This window comes from Pelophylax lessonae (assembly GCF_965119305.1).
Source record: "Pelophylax lessonae genome assembly, chromosome: 1".
Lineage (NCBI taxonomy): Eukaryota > Metazoa > Chordata > Amphibia > Anura > Ranidae > Pelophylax > Pelophylax lessonae.
The window spans coordinates 299,928,651-299,948,801 of NC_138768.1; the positions used below are offsets into that span (position 1 = coordinate 299,928,651).

The window sequence follows — 20,151 nt, forward strand, 5'->3', positions numbered from 1 at the left end:
AAAAAAAATCCTTTAAAAGTGCTAACATATTTCTTACAGATTTCTAACACTAGGGAAATTGCTGCATAATCGAACACACAGTGAGTTTCACTTCTGTGTGTGCTTATTTTGGCTGCCATATGTTACTATGCAGTAGCAAGATTCACTAAACAAAGCACTGGGTTACTGAGAGCTGACCTATGTCCTCTATAGATATGTTTACAAGTATTTATATATTTAAAAGGATTTGAATAAAACTATCAAATTTTGTAACTCTTTTTCATTAATAAAGTGTATGTGTTGTGTCGCAACCTAGACATGTGCTGGAGTGCATATTCTTTATGTGTGCAGTCATGTGGTGGGGGAACATGTTCCCTCTTTCACCCTTTTCTGCCTGGCATAGGTTTGTCTCCTTAGATTTACTGAGCTGCTATAGGCACCTCCTCACCTGAGCACCAATACAGAAACACCCTTGGGAGACCCAAGCCTGTCCTAACCAGTACCACCCAGTAGCCTGTTCCATACCTTCCTCAGGCCTTACAACATTTGACCCTTACAACAATAGCAGCCTTGACCAGCATCTGTTTCATTTCCAGTAGATGTTCCCATCTTGTGTTTAGGAGAAGGAACAGTTTGAACAATAGAAAACCTTTTACCTGTTTACTGAACCAGATGATTTACATATTTATATCCTTTAGTTATTTAAGAGATATTAGCACACTCTCTAAAGTTGCAAACAATAAATGGAGCAATAACAAGCAGAGAGCCAAGTAAAGGAGCCTTGAAATTTTGGAGGTTTGCTAGAGTCCTTCATCTCATGCAAACGGAATGTGAGTAGTCCTAAAAGTCCTAGGCCCTTCTATCCCAGCTATTTTTCGCTTCTTTTTTTAACTCTTCATTTATTTTTAATGTTTTCCAATAAATAACAAGAAAAAAAGAATACACTGTAGTAGATTTAAAATCTCCTCTCTTACTATATATCTTTCTTCAATTACCCTTCCTTCCCAACCCCCCCCCCCCCCCAACTAATTTTTTGCCATGCACTTTTGCACTTTTCCAATTCCACTATTTACCAGTTCCAGCTCTCCACTCCTACTATTTCTTTCCTCCCCATAATTCCACATATTTCCTTGTTTTTTTTTAATTTTATACAATTTTCCCAGGTAGTGTTAAACCTCTCTAATTGACCCTCTTCACAACTACTTAAATACTTCATTTCATATATACAGTATCTCACAAAAGTAAGTATACCCCTCAAATTTTTTTAAATATTTTATTATATCTTTTCATGTGAAAACACTGAAGAAATTTACTTTGCTACAATGTAAAGTAGTAAGTGTACAGCTTGTATAACAGTGTAAATTCTGTAGGCAGGACTCACTAGTCTTTGTACTCCTCACTTGGTTGCCGCCACACACGCTTGACACCATCTGAACCAAATAAGTTTGTCTTGGTCTCATCAGACCACAGGACGTGGTTCCAGTAATCAATGTCCTTCATCTGCTTGTCTTCAGCAAACTGTTTGTGAGATTTCTTGTGTGTCATCTTTAGAAGAGGCTTTCTTCTGGGACAACAGCCATGCAGACAAATTTGATGCAGTGTGCGGCGTATGGTCTGAGCACTGACAGGCTGACCCCCCATTCCTTTAACCTTTGCGGCAATGCTGGAAGCACTCATACATCTATTTTCCAAAGACAACCTCTGGATATGACGCTGAGCACGTGCACTCAACTTCTTTGGTCGACCATGACGAAGCCTGTTCTAAGTGGAACTTGTCCTGTTAAACCGCTGTATGGTCTTGGTCACCATGCTGCAGCTCAGTTTCAGGGTCTTGGCAATCTTCTTATAGCCTAGGCCATCTTTATGTAGAGCAACAATTCTTTTTTTAAAATTCTCATAGAGTTCTTTGCCATCAGGTGCCATGTTGAACTTTCAGTGACCAGTATGAGAGAGTGAGAGCGATAACACCAAATTTAACACACCTGCTCCCCATTCACACCTGAAACCTTGTAACACTGAGTCACAAGACAACGGGGAGTAAAAATGGCTAATTTGGCCCAATTTGGACATTTTAACTTAGGGGTGTACTCATTTTTGTTGCCAGTGGTTTAGACATTAATGGCTGTGTATTGAGTTATTTTGAGGGGACAGCAAATGTAAACTGTAATACAAGCTGTACACTCACTACTTTACATTGTACCAAAGTGTAATTTCTTCAGTGTTGTCACATGAAAAGATATAATATTTACAAAAATGTGAGGGGTGTATTTACTTTTGTGAGATACTGTATATTCTATGCTTTTAAACCACTCTTATCGTCTGGCTTTCTGACTCTCTCTTTTGGTATTGCCCCCTTTGCGGCATTCAACAAGTATGGCACTACCGTTTTCTTGTACTGTCCTATTGTATTGTTTGTCCTATGAAACAGGCATACCCAAGGGTCGTCGGCAGTCTCTGTCTGTGATCTCTTTTAAATATTGCCACACGCTCTGCCAGTACTCCCTTACCTTTGGGCACTCCCACCATAAATGCCCCATTGTGCCCCTCAAATCGCACCCTCTCCAGCACAATGTAGATATTTCTGACTGACATTTGTGTTCTTTCATGGGGGTTATGTACCATCTGGCCAAACATTTACAATTCAACTCAATCGAGTTTATGTCTACCGCTGCTTCAAGAACGTTTGAATTGTCCTGCATCCTTCCCAGCTGCCAGCAGAGTTACCCAGTGCGCTGTGAAAGAAATGTAACGTCCCTGTCCATGCCTGCTGGACCAAGAGTCAGCAGTAATGTGCACCTTCGTCTCTTTGAATATTATTTTGCACTGAATGTGCGTTTTTTTTCCCCCTGCGGAGAGGTTTGTGTCTTTATGTCGCAGAGAAACCTACTGGATTTATGCCCTTGATGTTTTGTCACCTGGGGGCATAAATGAGGAATTCAAATTTAATACGCTATTACAGAATATCTTTTTGGGTCTCTTTGAATATTATTTCGTGCTGGATGTGCGTTTTTTTTTTATTCTCCTATTCTTATTGTGATATTTGTTCCTTTTTTAACTATTAACTATTTCTGAGCAATGTCCTGAGGGTGCATACTCTTTGAACTGTGTCTTCATACACATTGTTTGTGTATATATATATATATATATATATATATATATATATATATATGTGTGTGTGTGTAATGTTTTATTTTTTTTTATATTTTTTTATACATTTTTAAATATTTTTAACATGGTAATGTAGTATTCACATGTGCGATAATTGTGCAATGGTTTCCAGCTTTCAGGGGTATGCACATGCTGGTATCAATTTCCAATCCATTTATCTTCTGCTTGAATGCACCTGTCCCATGTAATAACAATTTCAGTTGCCTATATAAATGTCCTTTTACCTCCAGCGGGTGGAGGTCTGACGAAGGAGCTGAGCTCCGAAACAAACATGTAACCGCCCCACCACCCGCTCTATTGGACACCAGCCGCTGCATCCACACCCTGCCTTCAGGAAATCTCATGCCGACTAAGCTGAGACACAGACGAAAGGACGCATCTACAGGAAGCGGATCACTGGATGTCCTCATTGCAACCACTAAGCACAGCGGATAGGAAGACTCCAGACAGATCTTTGCTATGCCCATGTCACATTTACCAAATGTGAGTGCTTTTACACTTTTAACCTAATAAATACTCAGAGCCTACTGCAGTTAGAGGCGCCTTGTCTTTTTATCTTTATCACTTTCATGGCAGCTTCTCCTCTCCAGTGCTACCGAAGTGCAGTGTCTCACTAAAAAGCCTGCTGTATTCCACGGAAGCGCCCATACAACAAACCCTTGTTCAATGTCTATCCACTGTCTGATATGATGTACAGAAATTATTCTCTCCCTACCTCACACAGGAACCTACCCCTCCCTACACTGCTAGCAATCTCTCTTGCACTGTCTTATGTGATGTAAAGAAATCAATCTCTCCCTACCTCACACAGGAACCTACCCCTCCCTACACTGCTAGCAATGTTTCTCCACTGTCTTACAAACTCCAAAAAAACTTGCCCTGCCTGAATCGCGTGCCTGTCCCTGTCTCATCGCCTGCACAATGACACTACACACTGCGGCTGCACGAGCAGCCTTTATGTAGTGTGGGGCGTGTACTTGGCCCCTAAGCTGTGATTGGCTAAAGGCAGCCTGCTTTTAGTCCAATCATGGCAGAGATCATTTGATTGGCCAAAGCATGAGGTCAGGGTGCATGCTTTTACCAATCACATAACGCGCTGCACACACGGCGCACGTGCAGTGCATTATGGGAAACTCGAATTTCCCACAAAGAAGCACATTTGTTTCGTCATTAGATGAACGACCGAATGAGCGATGTTCGAGTCGAACTTAGCCTCGACTCAAACTCAAAGCTCATCCCTAACACCGATCTTTAGACTTCCTACTTCTTGAAAGTATAATTGATCCAAATGGCAGATACCTAATATTGGTGTGCACCACAGCCAAAATGAGTATTACCCTAGCATCAATCTATGCTCCCAATAGCCATCAGATCCAATTGCACAACAAGACCCTAAAGAAAATACGCAGAGTACAAAAAAGGATCTTTGATTCTCTGTGGGGATTTTAACCTAGTTCCTGACCAACTACTAGATACCTCAAAACCCAGCTCCAGCCATCAAGTAACCATGAAAGAACTCATTATTAACAACGATCTATATGATGTATGGAGGTATCATCACCCTACAGATCAGGAATATACCTACCACTCACCTGTACACAATACATGTTAACACATTGATTTTATCCTACTGATAATTGGTTACTACAGAGGGTTGCAGACTCCCAACATCACACCCATAACCTGGTCGGATCATGCTCCCACCAGTATCACCCTTGCCATCAATAAATCCCCCTACCTATCCTAAAAATACCTAGCTATGCTGACTCCCTCCCAAAACAATTAACATAATTCTTTCAACACAATGTGGGTTCGGTTTCGGGGTCTGCGACTCTCTGGAATGCACACAAAGCATTCAGTAGGGGTATACTAATTCAGCTGGATTCCCAGTCAAAAAAGAGGAGGACACAGCAAATAGATAACCTAACCAGCGACATTAAAATTGCGTAATCCCAATAACCCTTCTCAGACCACGAAAAATTCACTCCTGTCCTTAAGACAAGATTTTGGAGCCCTGCTACTTGAATCCTTTGAAAAAAAAAAAGAAAAACATAAAAAACTTGAAGCACGCCACTACACCACAAGCAATAAATTTAGTAATGAATAAAATAAGTTATCAGCGCTGCTCAATGTGCAAAAATTCTTAAAGTAATCAATAGATGTCTCAACTTTAATAAATGTGATATATATGAATTAGTATGTAAGAATTAAAGTGATAAATATTATAGTGACATTATAAATAAATTATTTCAAAAAATGACATATCTTATAAATTCATCTCATATAAAAAAAATATATATATGTGCTTCACAATAAAAAATATACAATATTAAAGTGTCCAGTGCAATAAAGAATATCCAATATTAAAGTGTCCAGTGCTCAGGTGATTAAATAAATCAACATATAGAATATAAAATATAAAAGTGCTCAGTGCCAGTCTATGTAAATAAATAACTCCTCAAAAAAGGTGCTCAGTGCTTGTCTCGACAGGAAAAGACATCCAAAGTGCCGATGCTTCTAAAGTGCAATTCAGGTGCTCCCCTCTCGGTCCCCTACTCACCAGACAATTATTGTAACTGAGCCTTACAAGATATTCCTCACTGGTTAGGGTCAGGGGTAATCACCAAGCATTGGTATTTGACCAAAGCACTTTCCACTAAGATCATCCAGGATCGCTTCCCCATGCGGGATTAACATAGAAAGAGAATAGCCTTCATCGTGCAGTATGCTAAAAATTTTATTCACACGCTTAGTGCCGGTTCGCACTACTGCGGGTGCGCTGATCGCATGTAATTCGGAGCGCACTGCTCCTTCATTACATGCAATCTCCTGTGCGGATGCGAATTCAGCCATACACTTTGTATGGCTGAAATTTGCACTGCACCTGCACAAAAGACGCACAGGACCCTTTTTTCAGCCGCATCAGGATCGGATCGCACAGTGGTTCACACTTGTGCGATCCGATCCTGTGCGAACTGTCAGATCGCACTGCGATATGTGATCAAACTGGGGGTGTCGTTAACATTTAATTGACACCCCCTGCATATCGCATATGGCAGTGTGAACTGCCTCTTGTGCGGATGCAATGCGGGAACAGGCTGCAAATTCGCAGCCTTCCCGAAACGCACAAGTGTGAATCGGCCCTTAAAAAGTTACACTTACAGTATAGTTGCAAACAAACTGCGTTTGGCATTTCCTGGTACGGAACGCCAACAATGGCCGTGCGTTCCACCCGCATAAACCGGAACCCGGAAACCGGTTTCCGGTTTCTTGGTTCCGGTTTATGCGGGTGGAATGCACGGCCATATTCCAGAGCCGCAATTACCCTGTGGATATTGGAAGTTGTTGAGTGGCCCTTGATAAAGCCTGCTTGCAAAGGGTGTATGAGCTTCCGGAAGAATTTGTGGAAGAATTAGAGCCATGTACGCTAACCCTACAGCACGCATTGTCACGTCAACAGGTATGTCCAGTAACATCTCCCTACATAAGGGCACTAGGCCCACTTTCGCCCATTTTGTTAAATCTCATGCTAGAGCCCTTTTTCAGATACCTCGCAGAGATAGCTCCATTACATGGCATCCTGATAGGCAGAGAGGAACTTTGAACAGCTCTGTTTGCGGAAGATATGCTTCTCTTCACCACTGACCCGACTAATGACTTAAATACTATTCAGACCCTGATGAATAAATTCCGAGATGTCATGGGCCTAAAGGTTAACTATGACAAAAGCAGTGCTGGCCCTATTGAATACTACCCTTACAAACTGGGACCCCTCTTCACCCTTCCCACTAGCAAAACAACACATTACCTACCTGGGCATCAAAACTGGGAAAGACCCATCCTCGCTATACAATATAAATTTCCCTCCCCTCTTCGAGAAAATGACCAGGGAACTGGGGGTTTGGATGACTCTCCCTCTCTCATTCTTCGGAAGATGCCACTTAGTTAAGATGGTGAGCTTTCCTCGCCTACTTTACCCATTAGAAACTGCACCCATACTACTCAGACATAAAGATATACAAAAAATCAACAAATCAATATCGCAGTTTATTTGGTACACTAAAAGGCCTAGGGTCTCATTTAAAAAACTGCATCTTCCGAAGAGCGAGGGGGGAGCTGGCCTGCCTAGCATTCGGCTGTATAATTTAGCGTGCCTTCTAAGATATGGTTTAGATTGGCTGGCTGGCTCGTCAACCTACTCCAACTATAACCTGGTATCAAATATTGTACACCCCTTCATTCTCTCAGGGATACTCCATAGCAACATAAAGACCCTTTCTAAGCATCTTCAACAACATACACTAATCAGAGACACGATAATTGCGTGGAGAGAAATAAGGAAGAAACTGATCCTACCGAGCAATATCTCTTGCTCCCTCCCTATTTATGGACACCCATCTTTTCTACAAGCCCTCGAATACCAGGCATTCAAGTCCTGGTAAGTTAGGGGCTAGACAAAATAGCCTCTCAATTTCAACCGAACCTCAAATCGTTCAAGCCTTTCGCCCAACTGGCTTGCTGAATATGGACTTCCTCAATCGCATGTTTTCTACTACGGCCAAATCATATCACATCTCAATTCCCTCTCCAAGAACTTCTCCAGACATCTTCAACCATCCTTGTTGGATAAAATGCTCCATCAACGCTCATATTCCATCTCGGCCTCTTTCAAGCTGCTCCAACAAACACTCAGCCTTACCCCTGAAGCCCTCTTTGGGAAATTGAAAAAGCACTTTCCGGATGTTGACGTCGGTAATGATGTCCTTGAAGGATACCTCACAATACGCAAAACCATCACCAACGAGGCCCACAGAGAGACCCAGTTCAAGCTGATACATGCAGCCTTCATCCCATTTATCGTAAATGGCTCCTCACCTCAACTCCAGAACTGCCTGCAATGTGGACAACCCAGACCCTCCTTGGCACACAGATTTTGGCATTGTACTCCGGTCCATACCTTTTGGGACAATGTGGTTAAGCTGATCCAAGATGTATGTAGCACCCTCCTAGGTAGGTAGGTGCTAGGTAAATGCATCTAATACTCCTTCTTCTTATCAGGGGAGCCTGATCTGTTAGGTTGCCTGTTGCATGTCTCCAGGGGTGATTCACTGGGTCTGAGGGAGTGTCCCTACTGCATCCAATGAGGGAGCTTGATGGACAGTGGAGGAAACCTCTCAGTGGAAAGGCACAACCGCAGTGCATCCTGGGATTGACCATAAATACTGAGGGGACATGTGACAGGACGTCTTTGGTGGGAAGCAGAGTCCCAGGAGGAGGCTGACGGCTGTCTCTCCTCCTGCTGTGTGTGAGGAAGGTGGTCTTAGGCGGTCGGCCTAGTGAACCAGGTGTGGAGCTGAGCTGCAGAGGATCCAGTGGAGGTGACAGTGGAGCTGCTGGCAGAGTCTCTCAGAAAAAACAGTGTCTGTGGGTACCAGGAGATTTGCCAAAGGGTCTGCCCAGGAAGCGGGACCATTCCAGTGAAGTCAGAGGATCAAGAAGCTAGCTGACACAGAGAGTGTTATAGTAAAGAGGGTGCCGTGTAGAGAACCCTGAAGAATAGGAACAAAGGGGGTGCCAGGAAGGGCCCTGAAGAGTGTTCTGCAGTACAGTACAGCTTATCTTATACAGTTCATTAACTACTTCTTCACTGTTAGTGACAAGGTGAAGCAGCGCCCTTGCCGCACTCGGCAAGATACAGTTGTCCCAGCAATTTGTGCATAGGTTATTCAAGTTGGAGTATCCCATTCCCTTCTCCTATCCAAGTTCTCAATAAAAACACAAAAACCAAAGCTCCTAGACTGTTTCCTGACTGAGCCAATACACAAAGATGCTGAACTGTCATGTTGTTGCTAAGGGTAACCTGTAACCAGCAGCTCCCAATGGAGTAGTGCTACATGTAACAGGCCTAACATTGACGATATCTCAATATATCTTACGGAAGGGGGAGGAGATCGTGACGTCACCCGAGGTCCCTGTCAGCAGAGCGTGGCTCTGTTCGTCTTGTTTGCTGATATCGCTGTTTTTTCTTATGAATCAAGTAAGAGGCTGTCTTGTCGTTTCTCAATAAATGTGGTATTACATGCATAATACGCTATGATCCGCCTTTTGCTTTTTCTGGGGAATATCATCACCTGAACTTGGGATAAGGGGATACATGTAAAGGTCCGATGATCCAGTGTGGAGATTTGACTATGCTGATTATTGAATAAGGCTGCTTACTTTCAGCCTTCAGGTGAGAGGCTAGAACCACTGGTGGAGGATAATGGCACTGAGTGTGAGCAACTTGTATCTGGATATTGTCAAGCACTGTGCACTTTTTCCCTTGGCTTCTCTTGGACTTTTTAACCCCTCCCTCCCTTATTTTTAGGATGTAATACAGCGATCTTTTATGAATGATCTTTCATGAATGATTTTTAGATATTTATTGACCATTTGAGCGCTGCACTTTTTTGCTTGCTAGTATTAGGCATGTTGATTATTATTACTACTGCTGTTTGTATGTTCTGAAATTTTCAATAAAAATATTTAAAAAAATAAAAAAATAAGATTGAGCACATGTTCTACCCTATTTCCAAAGAAAAGCTACATGACCCGCAAGCAATAGCAAACACATTTAGCTGTTATTATTGTTCTCTCTACAATCTCAGAGTAAACTCCAACAACACACCCACGCCTGAACTTATAAACCAGTTTCTTAACCGAGTTCAACTTCCCGCCTTATCTCCCAATCAGGTGGAAGAATTAGACACCCCATTTACCATAAATGAAGTAGCCAAAGCGATGAACTCCCTTCCTTACTGTAAATCCCCTGGCCAAGATGGCCTGGTAAGTGAATATTACAAGCTACTAAAATACATACTGGCTCCGCATCTATGTAGAGCGTTTAACAATGCTACCTCCTCTTCAGCCTTCCCAGCGGAAATGTTAAAAGCCCTGGCGATAACCTTGCCAAAACCCGGAAAAGAATCCAATGTTCCCAAAAATTTTCGCCCTATCTCCCTCCTTAATATTGATATTAAATTGTATGCCAAAATGATAGCAACATGTTTAATGGAATACATGCCAACCCTTATACACAAAGACCAAGTGGGGTTTACTAAAGGCAGACAGTCAGTCAATGCAACTAGGCGACTAATTAATGCCAAACATTTTGCTGAACACACCAGAATGCCTTCTCTGCTCCTATCCCTGGACGCAGAGAAGGCGTTCAATAGGGTGCATTGGGGATACCCTAGGGAGGTCCTTAGCAGGTTTGGACTCACAGGCACGATTTTCTCAGCAATCTCCCCACACTATACTCCCAACCATCTGCACAGATATATGTAGATGACATGTTATCCCCGCCATTTCCCATAACAAATGGCAGGAGGCAGGGGTGTTCTCTTTCTCCCTTAATTTTCAATTTAGTCATAGAACAATTGGCACAAACAATCCAATATAACCCCTCCATTTCAGGTATTAAAATAGGGAATTCATTTATTCATAAATGATCTAGAGGAGGGGATATCTAGTACAATCTCAGTATTTGCAGATGATACTAAACTAAGCATGCCAATATCTTCTATGCAGGATGTGGAAACCTTACAAGCGGACCTGAACAAAATAATGGGGTGGGCAACTACATGGCAGATGAGGTTTAATGTTGAAAAATGTAAAGTAATGCACTTGGGTGCCAGAAACCAGAAAGCAAGCTACTCACTAGGGGGGGGGGGGACCTCTGGGTGAGTCTAGGATGGAAAAGGACCTGGGGGTAATGGTAGACAATAGGCTTGGCAGTGGCATGCAATGCCAAGCCGCTGCAAGCAAAGCCAACTGAATACTGGGATGCATAAAAAAGGGGATTCACTCCAGAAATAAAGAGATTATTCTCCCACTCTACAAGACTCTGGTCCGGCCACATCTGGAGTATGCTGTCCAGTTCTGGGCACCGGTCCTCAGAAAGGATGTGCTGGAACTGGAAAGACTCCAGAGAAGGGCAACAAAAATAATTAGGGGAATGGAGGACATCAGCTATGAGGAAAGACTACAAGCACTGAACTTATTCTCTCTGGAGAAGAGACGATTGAGGGGGGATATGATATCAATGTACAAATACTGTACTGGCGACCTTAGCATAAGGAACAAACTATTCAGAGAAAGGGAATACAATAAGACACGTGGCCACTCACTAAAACTAGAGGAAAGGCGGTTTAACCTTAAAGTACGTAGGGGGTTCTTCACTGTAAGAGCGGTAAGGATGTGGAATTCTCTTCCACAAGCAGCTGTATCAGCAGGGAGCATCGATAGTTTCAAAAAACTATTAGATGGGCACCTTAAAGACCACAACATACAGGGGTATAAAATGTACGGTTAACAGCAAACACACACACATATCATAGGTTGAACTGGATGGACGGATGTCTTTTTTCAACCTCACTAACTATGTAACTATGGAATTATGAGCACTGTATAAGCTTAATTGCGGATGACGTCATCCTGATGCTCACCCACCCCATCAATACTCTACCAAGAATTCAAAAAATCCTGACAGATTTTGGGACAATTTCATACTACCGAGTCAATGACTCTAAATCCAACATTCTAGACCTAGGCATAGACTGAACTACCAGAAATCTACTATCCACAAACTTCCCATAAAGCTGGCAAGACGCAGGAATAAAATACTTAAGTATAACCTTATCAGATCAGTCAAACAATTGTTTCAGGCCAACTTCTCACCCTTCAAAACACAGGTAGCACAGGAACCCCAATCCCTTTCTAAATTTAAATTTTCCGGACGGGCTGCTAGCAGCATTCAAAATGCTCACACTACCCAAACTCATGCATTTATTTAGGACCTTACCAATACATGTTCCCAAACACTGCCTTAAATCACTTCATCTGGCAAAATGAAAAAAACCCCGCTGTGCATACAATACCTTACTAAAACATAGTTTAATAGGAGGCTCTTCCATGCCAGACCTAGAAGACTATTATCATGCGACTATCCTTTCACAAATAAAAGAATGATTCTACCCATCCCCAAAAACTATTTGGGGTGCAATGGAACAAGAATCCATCCCCCAACATAATCTACAGTTGTGGCTTTACAGTAGAAGCCCAAATGAACACATACCCAAATACATCTCCCCTACAATTATTCATTTCTTGCATGGAAGAAATTAATCTCATTCAAATGGGAGAAAACACCGACGACTAACATCAACCCACCTATATCCATCCTAAAACTATTGATGCCAGACTATAAATTATCTACATGGAACAAAAAAACAATGTCACAATAGATTCACTTTACGAGAATAAATCTTACAAATCTTTTAAGCAGTTAACAGCTGAATTGGAACTCCTTACTTCAGACTTCTATCAATACATCCAGACAGCCCATTGCCTACAACACAACCTCCAAGTATAGAAAAATATAAAGGTAACTCCTCTCCTAAATGCTGGAGAGGGTGCAACACTAAAACATATCCTCTGGGATTGCCCCCTCGTGCACAATTTCTGGTCAGAAGTTTTCTCCTTAATAATCTCCGTCACATGTCATCCGATCACACCGGCTCCAGACCTAGCTCTGCTTAACCTAAATATAGAATGTATCCCTATATCCAACCGCAAAATAGTTCTCCACATTCTACTCCAGCTAAACTTTCAATAACTAGACGTTGGAAATCTACCACTCCCCCAAATCTGATAGAGGTAATCGAAACAACACAAACCCATCATACATACGAGCTTCTAATGACCTCCAACAGAACACAATATCTACAAGAACAGTAGACGTGGTACAATTGGTCCCAATGATATGGTAAACATATAAAACATATAAATAATTGAACAGGTCACTCTGAACTACAATGTTAACACTGTAATGCGATCTATGTACTCATGATTCCGACAACATAATTGACGAATATGTTAATACTACTTACTTTTTCTGTCCTTATCTTCTTAAGTAGAAACTTATAAATGAATCGTTACTAGTTACATGTACAATATACTGGAAACTGAAATGTTCTTTGTTCTTTGTATACCTTAAACTCAATAAAAACATATTGAAAGGAAAAGAAAGCACGTGTCCAGGCCCGTCTAAAGTTTGTAAATGAACATCTGAATGATTCAGAGGAGAACTGGGTGAAAGTGTTGTGGGCAGATGAGACCAAAATTGAGCTCTTTGGCATCAACTCAATTCGCTTTGTTTGGAAGAGGAGGAATGCTGCCTATGTCCCCAAGAACACCATCCCCGCTGTCAAACATGGAGGTGGAAACATTATGCTTTGGGGGTTTTTCTGCTAAGGGGACAAGACAACTTCACCGCATCACAGGGACAATGGACGGGGCCATGTACCGTCAAATCTTGGGTGAGAACCTCCTTCTCTCAGCCAGGGCATTGAAAATGGGTCGTTGATGGGTATTCCAGCATGACAATTTACCCAAAACACACGGCCAAGGCAACAAAGGAGTGGCTCAAGAAGAAGCACATTAAGGTCCTGCAGTGGCCTAGCCAGTCTCCAGACCTTAATCCCATAGAAAATACTGTATATGGAGGGAGCTGAAGGTTTGAGTTACCAAACATCAGCCTTGAAACCTTAATGACTTGGAGAGGATCTGTAAAGAGGAGTGGGACAAAATCCCTCCTGAGATGTGTGCAAACCTGGTGGCCAACTACAAGAAACGTCTGACCTCTGTGATTGCCAGCAAGGCTTTTGACACCAAGTACTAAGTCATGTATTGCGAAGGGGTCAAATACTTATTTCACTCATTAAAATGACAATCAATTTATAACTTTTTAACTGCGTTTTTCTGGATATTTTTGTTGTTCTGTCTCTCACTGTTAAAATAAACCTACCATTCAAATTCTAAAATGATTATTTCTGTGTCAGTGGGCAAACAAACAAAATCAGCAGGGGATCAAATACTTTTTTCCCTCACTGTAGTAAGAGATTATTGTAAGAGATTAAACCAAGAAACTAATAAACTAAAAGACATATCCTCGAATAGCAGTCTCTGCTGGTTGCTGTGAACTGGCCCCTGCAATGAGAAGGAGCCAGAAGTTTTCTCATTCAAGCTGGAGGGAGGGAAATGATGTATGCTGAACTGCTGTATGCACAATGGCAGAGGGTTTGCAGAGCATTCCAGCACCTAGCAATATAACAGGTACTATCTAGCAGAATGATCCCTTCCCATTGGTACTTGTATTGTCTTAGCCGTGATACCATTAGAAGGGGTGGTGCTGGGCATGGTGTCTACAAAGTAATTGATCACTGAACACCAATGATGGGGCAACATTTCCCATTTATTCTTTCCACTAACAGATGGGCATCATCCTCCCACTAAAACAGGATTATGTATTATTCCCACTGATGCTGGGGCATTTTTTACTTCCACTAACCACTGATGAAGGGATATTTTTTACTACCACTGACCTAGGGGGATGTATTACCTCTACTGACCACTGAAGTAGGAGCATTTCTTACTACCACTAATGTAGTGGCATTTTTTTCTCCCACTGGCTACTGATTTAAGGGCATTTTATATGCCTGCTGACCACTGGAGTAGGATAATTTTTATAACTAGTGATGTAGAGGCTTTTTTTTACTCTAACTGGCATAGGGGCATTTGTACTCCCACTGACACTAGTGTTGTCTGTTAGAAATTGTGTACCTCCACTGAGCACCAAAATAGAGGCAGTTTTACTTCCATTTATCATTGATTAAAGGACAATTTTACTCTCACTGACCTTCAAAACCAGGACATATTGTTCTTCCCCTTATCATTGACATAGTGGCATTTTGTACTCCCATTCAGTATCTACTGTACATATAAAATTTTTTATCCCCACTGACCTCTGATCCTGGGGCTATTTTTCCTCCTACTGACCGCAGTCCATTCCCAAAATACTGTGATGGAGAGTGAACTGGCCCTTTTAAAAAAAAGTTTGGGGACCACTGGCCTACAAGATAAAATTGTATTCATATCCTATATAATGTATTCTTGCTTACTTCCTGATTGTCTGAGCTGCCCATGCACGCTTCTTGGCAGCCCGACGGGCTAAAACACCTCTCCAGCATGATTCTAGCTTGATAGCTGTAAAATATAATGTGCACAGTTAGTATAATCTGTTGTACTCATGAATCTAATCTACGGACATACTCTATAGTATCATGCATTGATAAAGTAAACAGGGAGAAAGATCTCAGTTGTTACAGGCTAACACTCAAAGCACAGCTTGTTACTATTCGTATAGTACATAAATACAGTACCCATGGATTTATTTAAACATTTTAAACTCCTAAAGTGTTACTAAACCCACAACAGTAAAATCAGTTTGCATATGCAGTAAAGCATGCTGGTTATACTCACTGTGGAACCTAAGGGGTTAATCCTCCACATTGTGTAAAAAGGCTGTTTGAACCTGTCTTCTCTTATCCTCCCCTTCTTCCACAGTCCCCAATCCATCTGCTGATAGAACAGAGCCTTGGGGGCACTCTAGCAATACACACCAAACTGAGCATGTGCAGAGAGTTTTTTTTTCTTGGGAGAGTGCATGTGATCAGCACAGGACCAATCAGCACTCTCAAGACAGAGGGTCAGGGGTTCTGTAGACAATGAAAACTCCTCCTACAAGCTTTAACAAAACACTCATAGAAGTCATTATACTGCTGATGAGAAAAGGTATTTAGCTGTTTGAATTTACTAAAATAATTACATTTCCATGTTCTGTGTACTGTGGGAGACCAGGTGTAGTGAATGCAGGGCCCTGGGTTTAGTAACACTTCAAAGAATCCTCTTTCCTAAACTTGCATTCCCAAATGGTATGGACAGGTTCCAAACATACGATGCAGCCATTAAATGATGCCTGCACATACCTGTAAATGTATTCATTAGCAGCCTGGGTGATCCTAATCTTGGGCTGCTGTAACCAGCAAGTTTTAATAACCCCTTGTAGTGCTGCTAGAATACATATTTTCAGATATATTTTATGTTTTTCCTTTTAGCAAATGAGGCTACTTATAATAGAGGACAATATTGCCAAGATTTGTGTTAGGATTTAGGGATTCTAAATACCCTCATGAATCTGGCATCACTGCTATTTTTTTTTTTTATTGAAATAAATATATTAATTACAGGTGGGACAGGATGCATAAATAATGATATTCAGATAATGATAACCATATAATACTTGATCTATCAACATTAGTAACTGAAAGATGGGAAACATACTTTTTCCCCTGCCCTTATCTCCTTGTTAAAGAGCAAAGTATCCTTTGAATAGATATTTTAGTGGAGTAAGGAAATAAGAGCAGAAATCCATGGGTACCTGCTTTCTTCTTTTTCAGAAAAGCTCTTTTTCCTAAGCACCCTTTGTATTTGGCTTGGATTTTTGAAACTAAAATTAGAGAAAAGATAACACACATAATATACATGAAAATCATTATGGGACTAGAATATATTGCAGTCACTGAGACAACATTGCATCTACAAAGCTGTCACAATAAATAGGAATCCGAACTTTAGAAACATAATATTCAATTATTTACAAATTGAAAATCTTATACTCATTTACAAAACTAGCCTAAATAGCCTGAAAGATTTTCTCAGAACCTGGAATAGCATTGAGAGAAGGAACAACAAAACACAACCATGATATAGAACTGCTAAACAGGAAGAAGAGCATTTACAGTATATGTAATGGGCTTATATGGCTGTACTCACGCACATATAAAAAACGATTTAAAGGAAACTATAATATTTTTGAAATTTATTATGTTTATACATTTTTATGTAATGTCATTCATTCAAAATGTAATACATAACAAAGGTTTTCTAGAACACAGTGGGTTTTCTAAAAAAAAAAGATAGCACAGCAGTAGTTACTTTGAGGCTTGCTTTGTTCAGCTAATGCAGGCCATACATGATTCATTTTTTTTTTCATTCAACCAGAGAGTTGAACGACAAAAATTAACCGAATAATCCATCCAAACGCTCAATATGGATGGGGGAATCACTCCCACTGAGCTATTGTATTCTGCCAGCAGGGAGACTTCCCTGCTGGCAGAATGCAAATGATCAGTGTTTCCAGCTATAGCCAGGGGCATCCTGACAGGCTGTTTGTACACAAGTCAGTCGATAGATTGACTTACCAACTAGCTAGGCCCATACATGGATTTACTTTCAGCTGAACCGGCCAAATTTCGATCCACATATGACTGGCTTAAGACCGCAGACTGTAAACTAGTGGATGAGTCACTGGTTATTCAATTGTATGTAAAATTGTCAGATAGGACTATTTAACTGTGCAAGCAGCAGGCTTTTTACAACACAGGGCCAAAGAGCCCATAGAAAACATGTGAAAAGGAGCTTAAAGCACACCTGCTGGCTCAAAAGGAGAATACTGAATATTAATAGGTAGTATTTCATATCTGACTTACAAAAAAATGTTTCCTATTTTTTTACCTAAATAAATACAGACACAAAATATGTACAAAACCAGTAAACATTCCCTTTAGCACATATCGACAACTTTATTTACATAAAGTTGATCTCTTTTACATATATGTTTTATGTTTTATCTTTATTAAAAAACATATTTAAATATGCAATCACTTGTGAGCTCGTGAGCTCAATTTTTCAGCCTAAAGGCAATTTTAAAACATTAGGGAACATATGCTTGCACATCAAAAAGCAATCAACAAAAACTTGTTCAAAAAAAATAAAAGTGAAATCCAAACATGTGGAAATGACAATTCCACATGTATCACCAATAGCACAAACAACCACAAACGAATTAAATAATCAAAAATCAATAAACACCCGGATACATTATCACAGAAAATAAGTAAAGCATAAGCAAATATACAGTATGTGAACAAGTGATGATTGTCCCATAAATAATATATATGGTGTTAAAAAGGTGTAGAAGATTGTAGGGAGGGAGGGGGAGAGGAGAACTTATACTCGAGCCGCCTAGACGGTCCAAGCGGAAGTGGGATCGGGTACCTGTCAAATCTAGGTAACCGCTCCCCCCCCCAAAAAAAATGACATGCCAAATCTGTCCCCTTGGGATATTTCTAAGCCACAATGGATGGTGTCCACTGTTTATAGACAAATAACTATTCCTGTCCGTTGGTTTAAAGTATACCTTCGTAGCCAATCTCACATCTTGCCTAAAGATTACCACATCCAAAAATGTATTGCATCACAATGCCACTGGTAGTCCAATTTAATGTAATTTTTATTATTATTCAAATGGTCCATAAAGGACTTCAGACTATCCTCAGGGCCCTCCCAAAAAATAGAATATCATCAATGAAACGTCTGCAGTACTTTAAGTCGGATCTTGATGAATTGAACACAAATTTATCCTCCCATTCTGTCATAAAAATATTAGCTAGACTGGGGTAAATTTAGCCCACCATCGCAACCAGTTTTATGACTATATAATTCTCCCTGATAACAAAAGTAATTATGAGATAAACAGAAATCCAATGCTTTCTGTACAAACACTTTTTGGGAATGAGGGATATCATCCCTCTTACCTAATGCCCAATTTAATGCGACGAATGCATCATCATGTTGAATGATAGTATACAATGAGGATAAATCCGCCATGACCAAAAATACGGATGCGCCCCTATTTATAGTTTAATATAATTTAAAGATCACAAAGATCCTTAGTATCCTTCAAGAACTGAAGTGTAAAACAGTGATCAGTAAACGGGTATATAAATACACGGTGGTATATGTATGGAAAGTGATGATCGGTAAGTTGTCAGTGCAACAATAAATATATATAAAAAATAATAAATTATAAATATATTATAAATAATAAATATAAAGAATAAGCATATGATATAATAAAATACAGTGCCTAATAAATATCAGTGTACCCGTGATACAGTGCAATCCAAGTGACAAAGTGAATATAAAATAAAATAAAAATAAATATAATCGGGCAGTGAAAAAAATATATAATATAAATTGGTACAAAGATTGATATAAATACGATAAAGTGACAGTGGCAAAGAAAAAGTGCAAAAAAATGCACCAAAGGTATGAAAAGTGGTCAAAACACTCTGAAAAAATATTAAAAGTGGCAACAATAGAGCAGTAAAGTGCACAATAGTGACTGATAAATATGGTGAAGTGACTGGCTGTGGGAATGTCCTAATAGCCAGTGAAGCAATGGTGGTATATAAGTAACCAAGTTAGTCCATAGGCAAATGGATGTATGGGTGACTTCGTGGGTGATTCTTAGGGTGACCCCGTGGTGGGTAACTGGTGAGGAGCTAAGTGACCCCCAAGGTAAGTATCCTACTAACCAGATATACCCATTTTTGCACTTTTTCTTTGCCACTGTCACTTTATCATATTTATATCAATCTTTGTACCAATTTATATTATATATTTTTTTCACTGCCCGATTATTTTTATTTTATTTTATTTTATTTTATTTTATTTTATATTCACTTTGTCACTTGGATTGCACTGTATCACTGGTACACTGATATTTATTAGGCACTGTATTTTAGTATATCATATGCTTATTCTATATATTTATTATTTATAATATATTTATTATTTATAATTTTTTATATATATTTATTGTTGCACTGACAACTTACCGATCATCACTTTCCATACATATACCACCGTGTATTTATATACCCGTTTACTGATCACTGTTTACACTTCAGTTTTTCAATATAGGCAGCGCCAATTACCCCAAAATTTCCTCCCACATTTCATACAGTCTTTGACTGTAGTCCAGGGTAGGCTGCAGCCTATTTACACTTTTGCACTTTAAAGATATCCTTAGCGCGGAGTTTATTTCTTTCTATCCTTCAAGAATGCCTTGCTGCTGATAACACTAGGCTGGAGAAATGTATTCAAATTCTCCCAGTAATACTTCCACATAATAATTATTCCTCAAGGGTGGGTTGAAAGTAGACTTATTGCAAAGGCCACTATCAATCATACCTCCAGCTACATTTGAATTGTTAATGG

General features: G+C 40.2%; 1 protein-coding gene across 1 annotated transcript in view; it reads right to left on the reverse strand.

Annotated features, from left to right (window-relative positions):
- MYO1H (myosin IH) overlaps nucleotides 1-20,151 on the reverse strand; it is a gene marked incomplete at its 5' end in the record, with an annotated part of 168,547 nt that overhangs the window by 27,403 nt on the left and 120,993 nt on the right. The window contains 2 exons of the mRNA XM_082244127.1: nucleotides 15,147-15,231; nucleotides 16,466-16,534. Coding sequence (XP_082100253.1) covers nucleotides 15,147-15,231; nucleotides 16,466-16,534 — 154 coding nt within the window. The remainder of the gene's footprint in view (nucleotides 1-15,146; nucleotides 15,232-16,465; nucleotides 16,535-20,151) is intronic.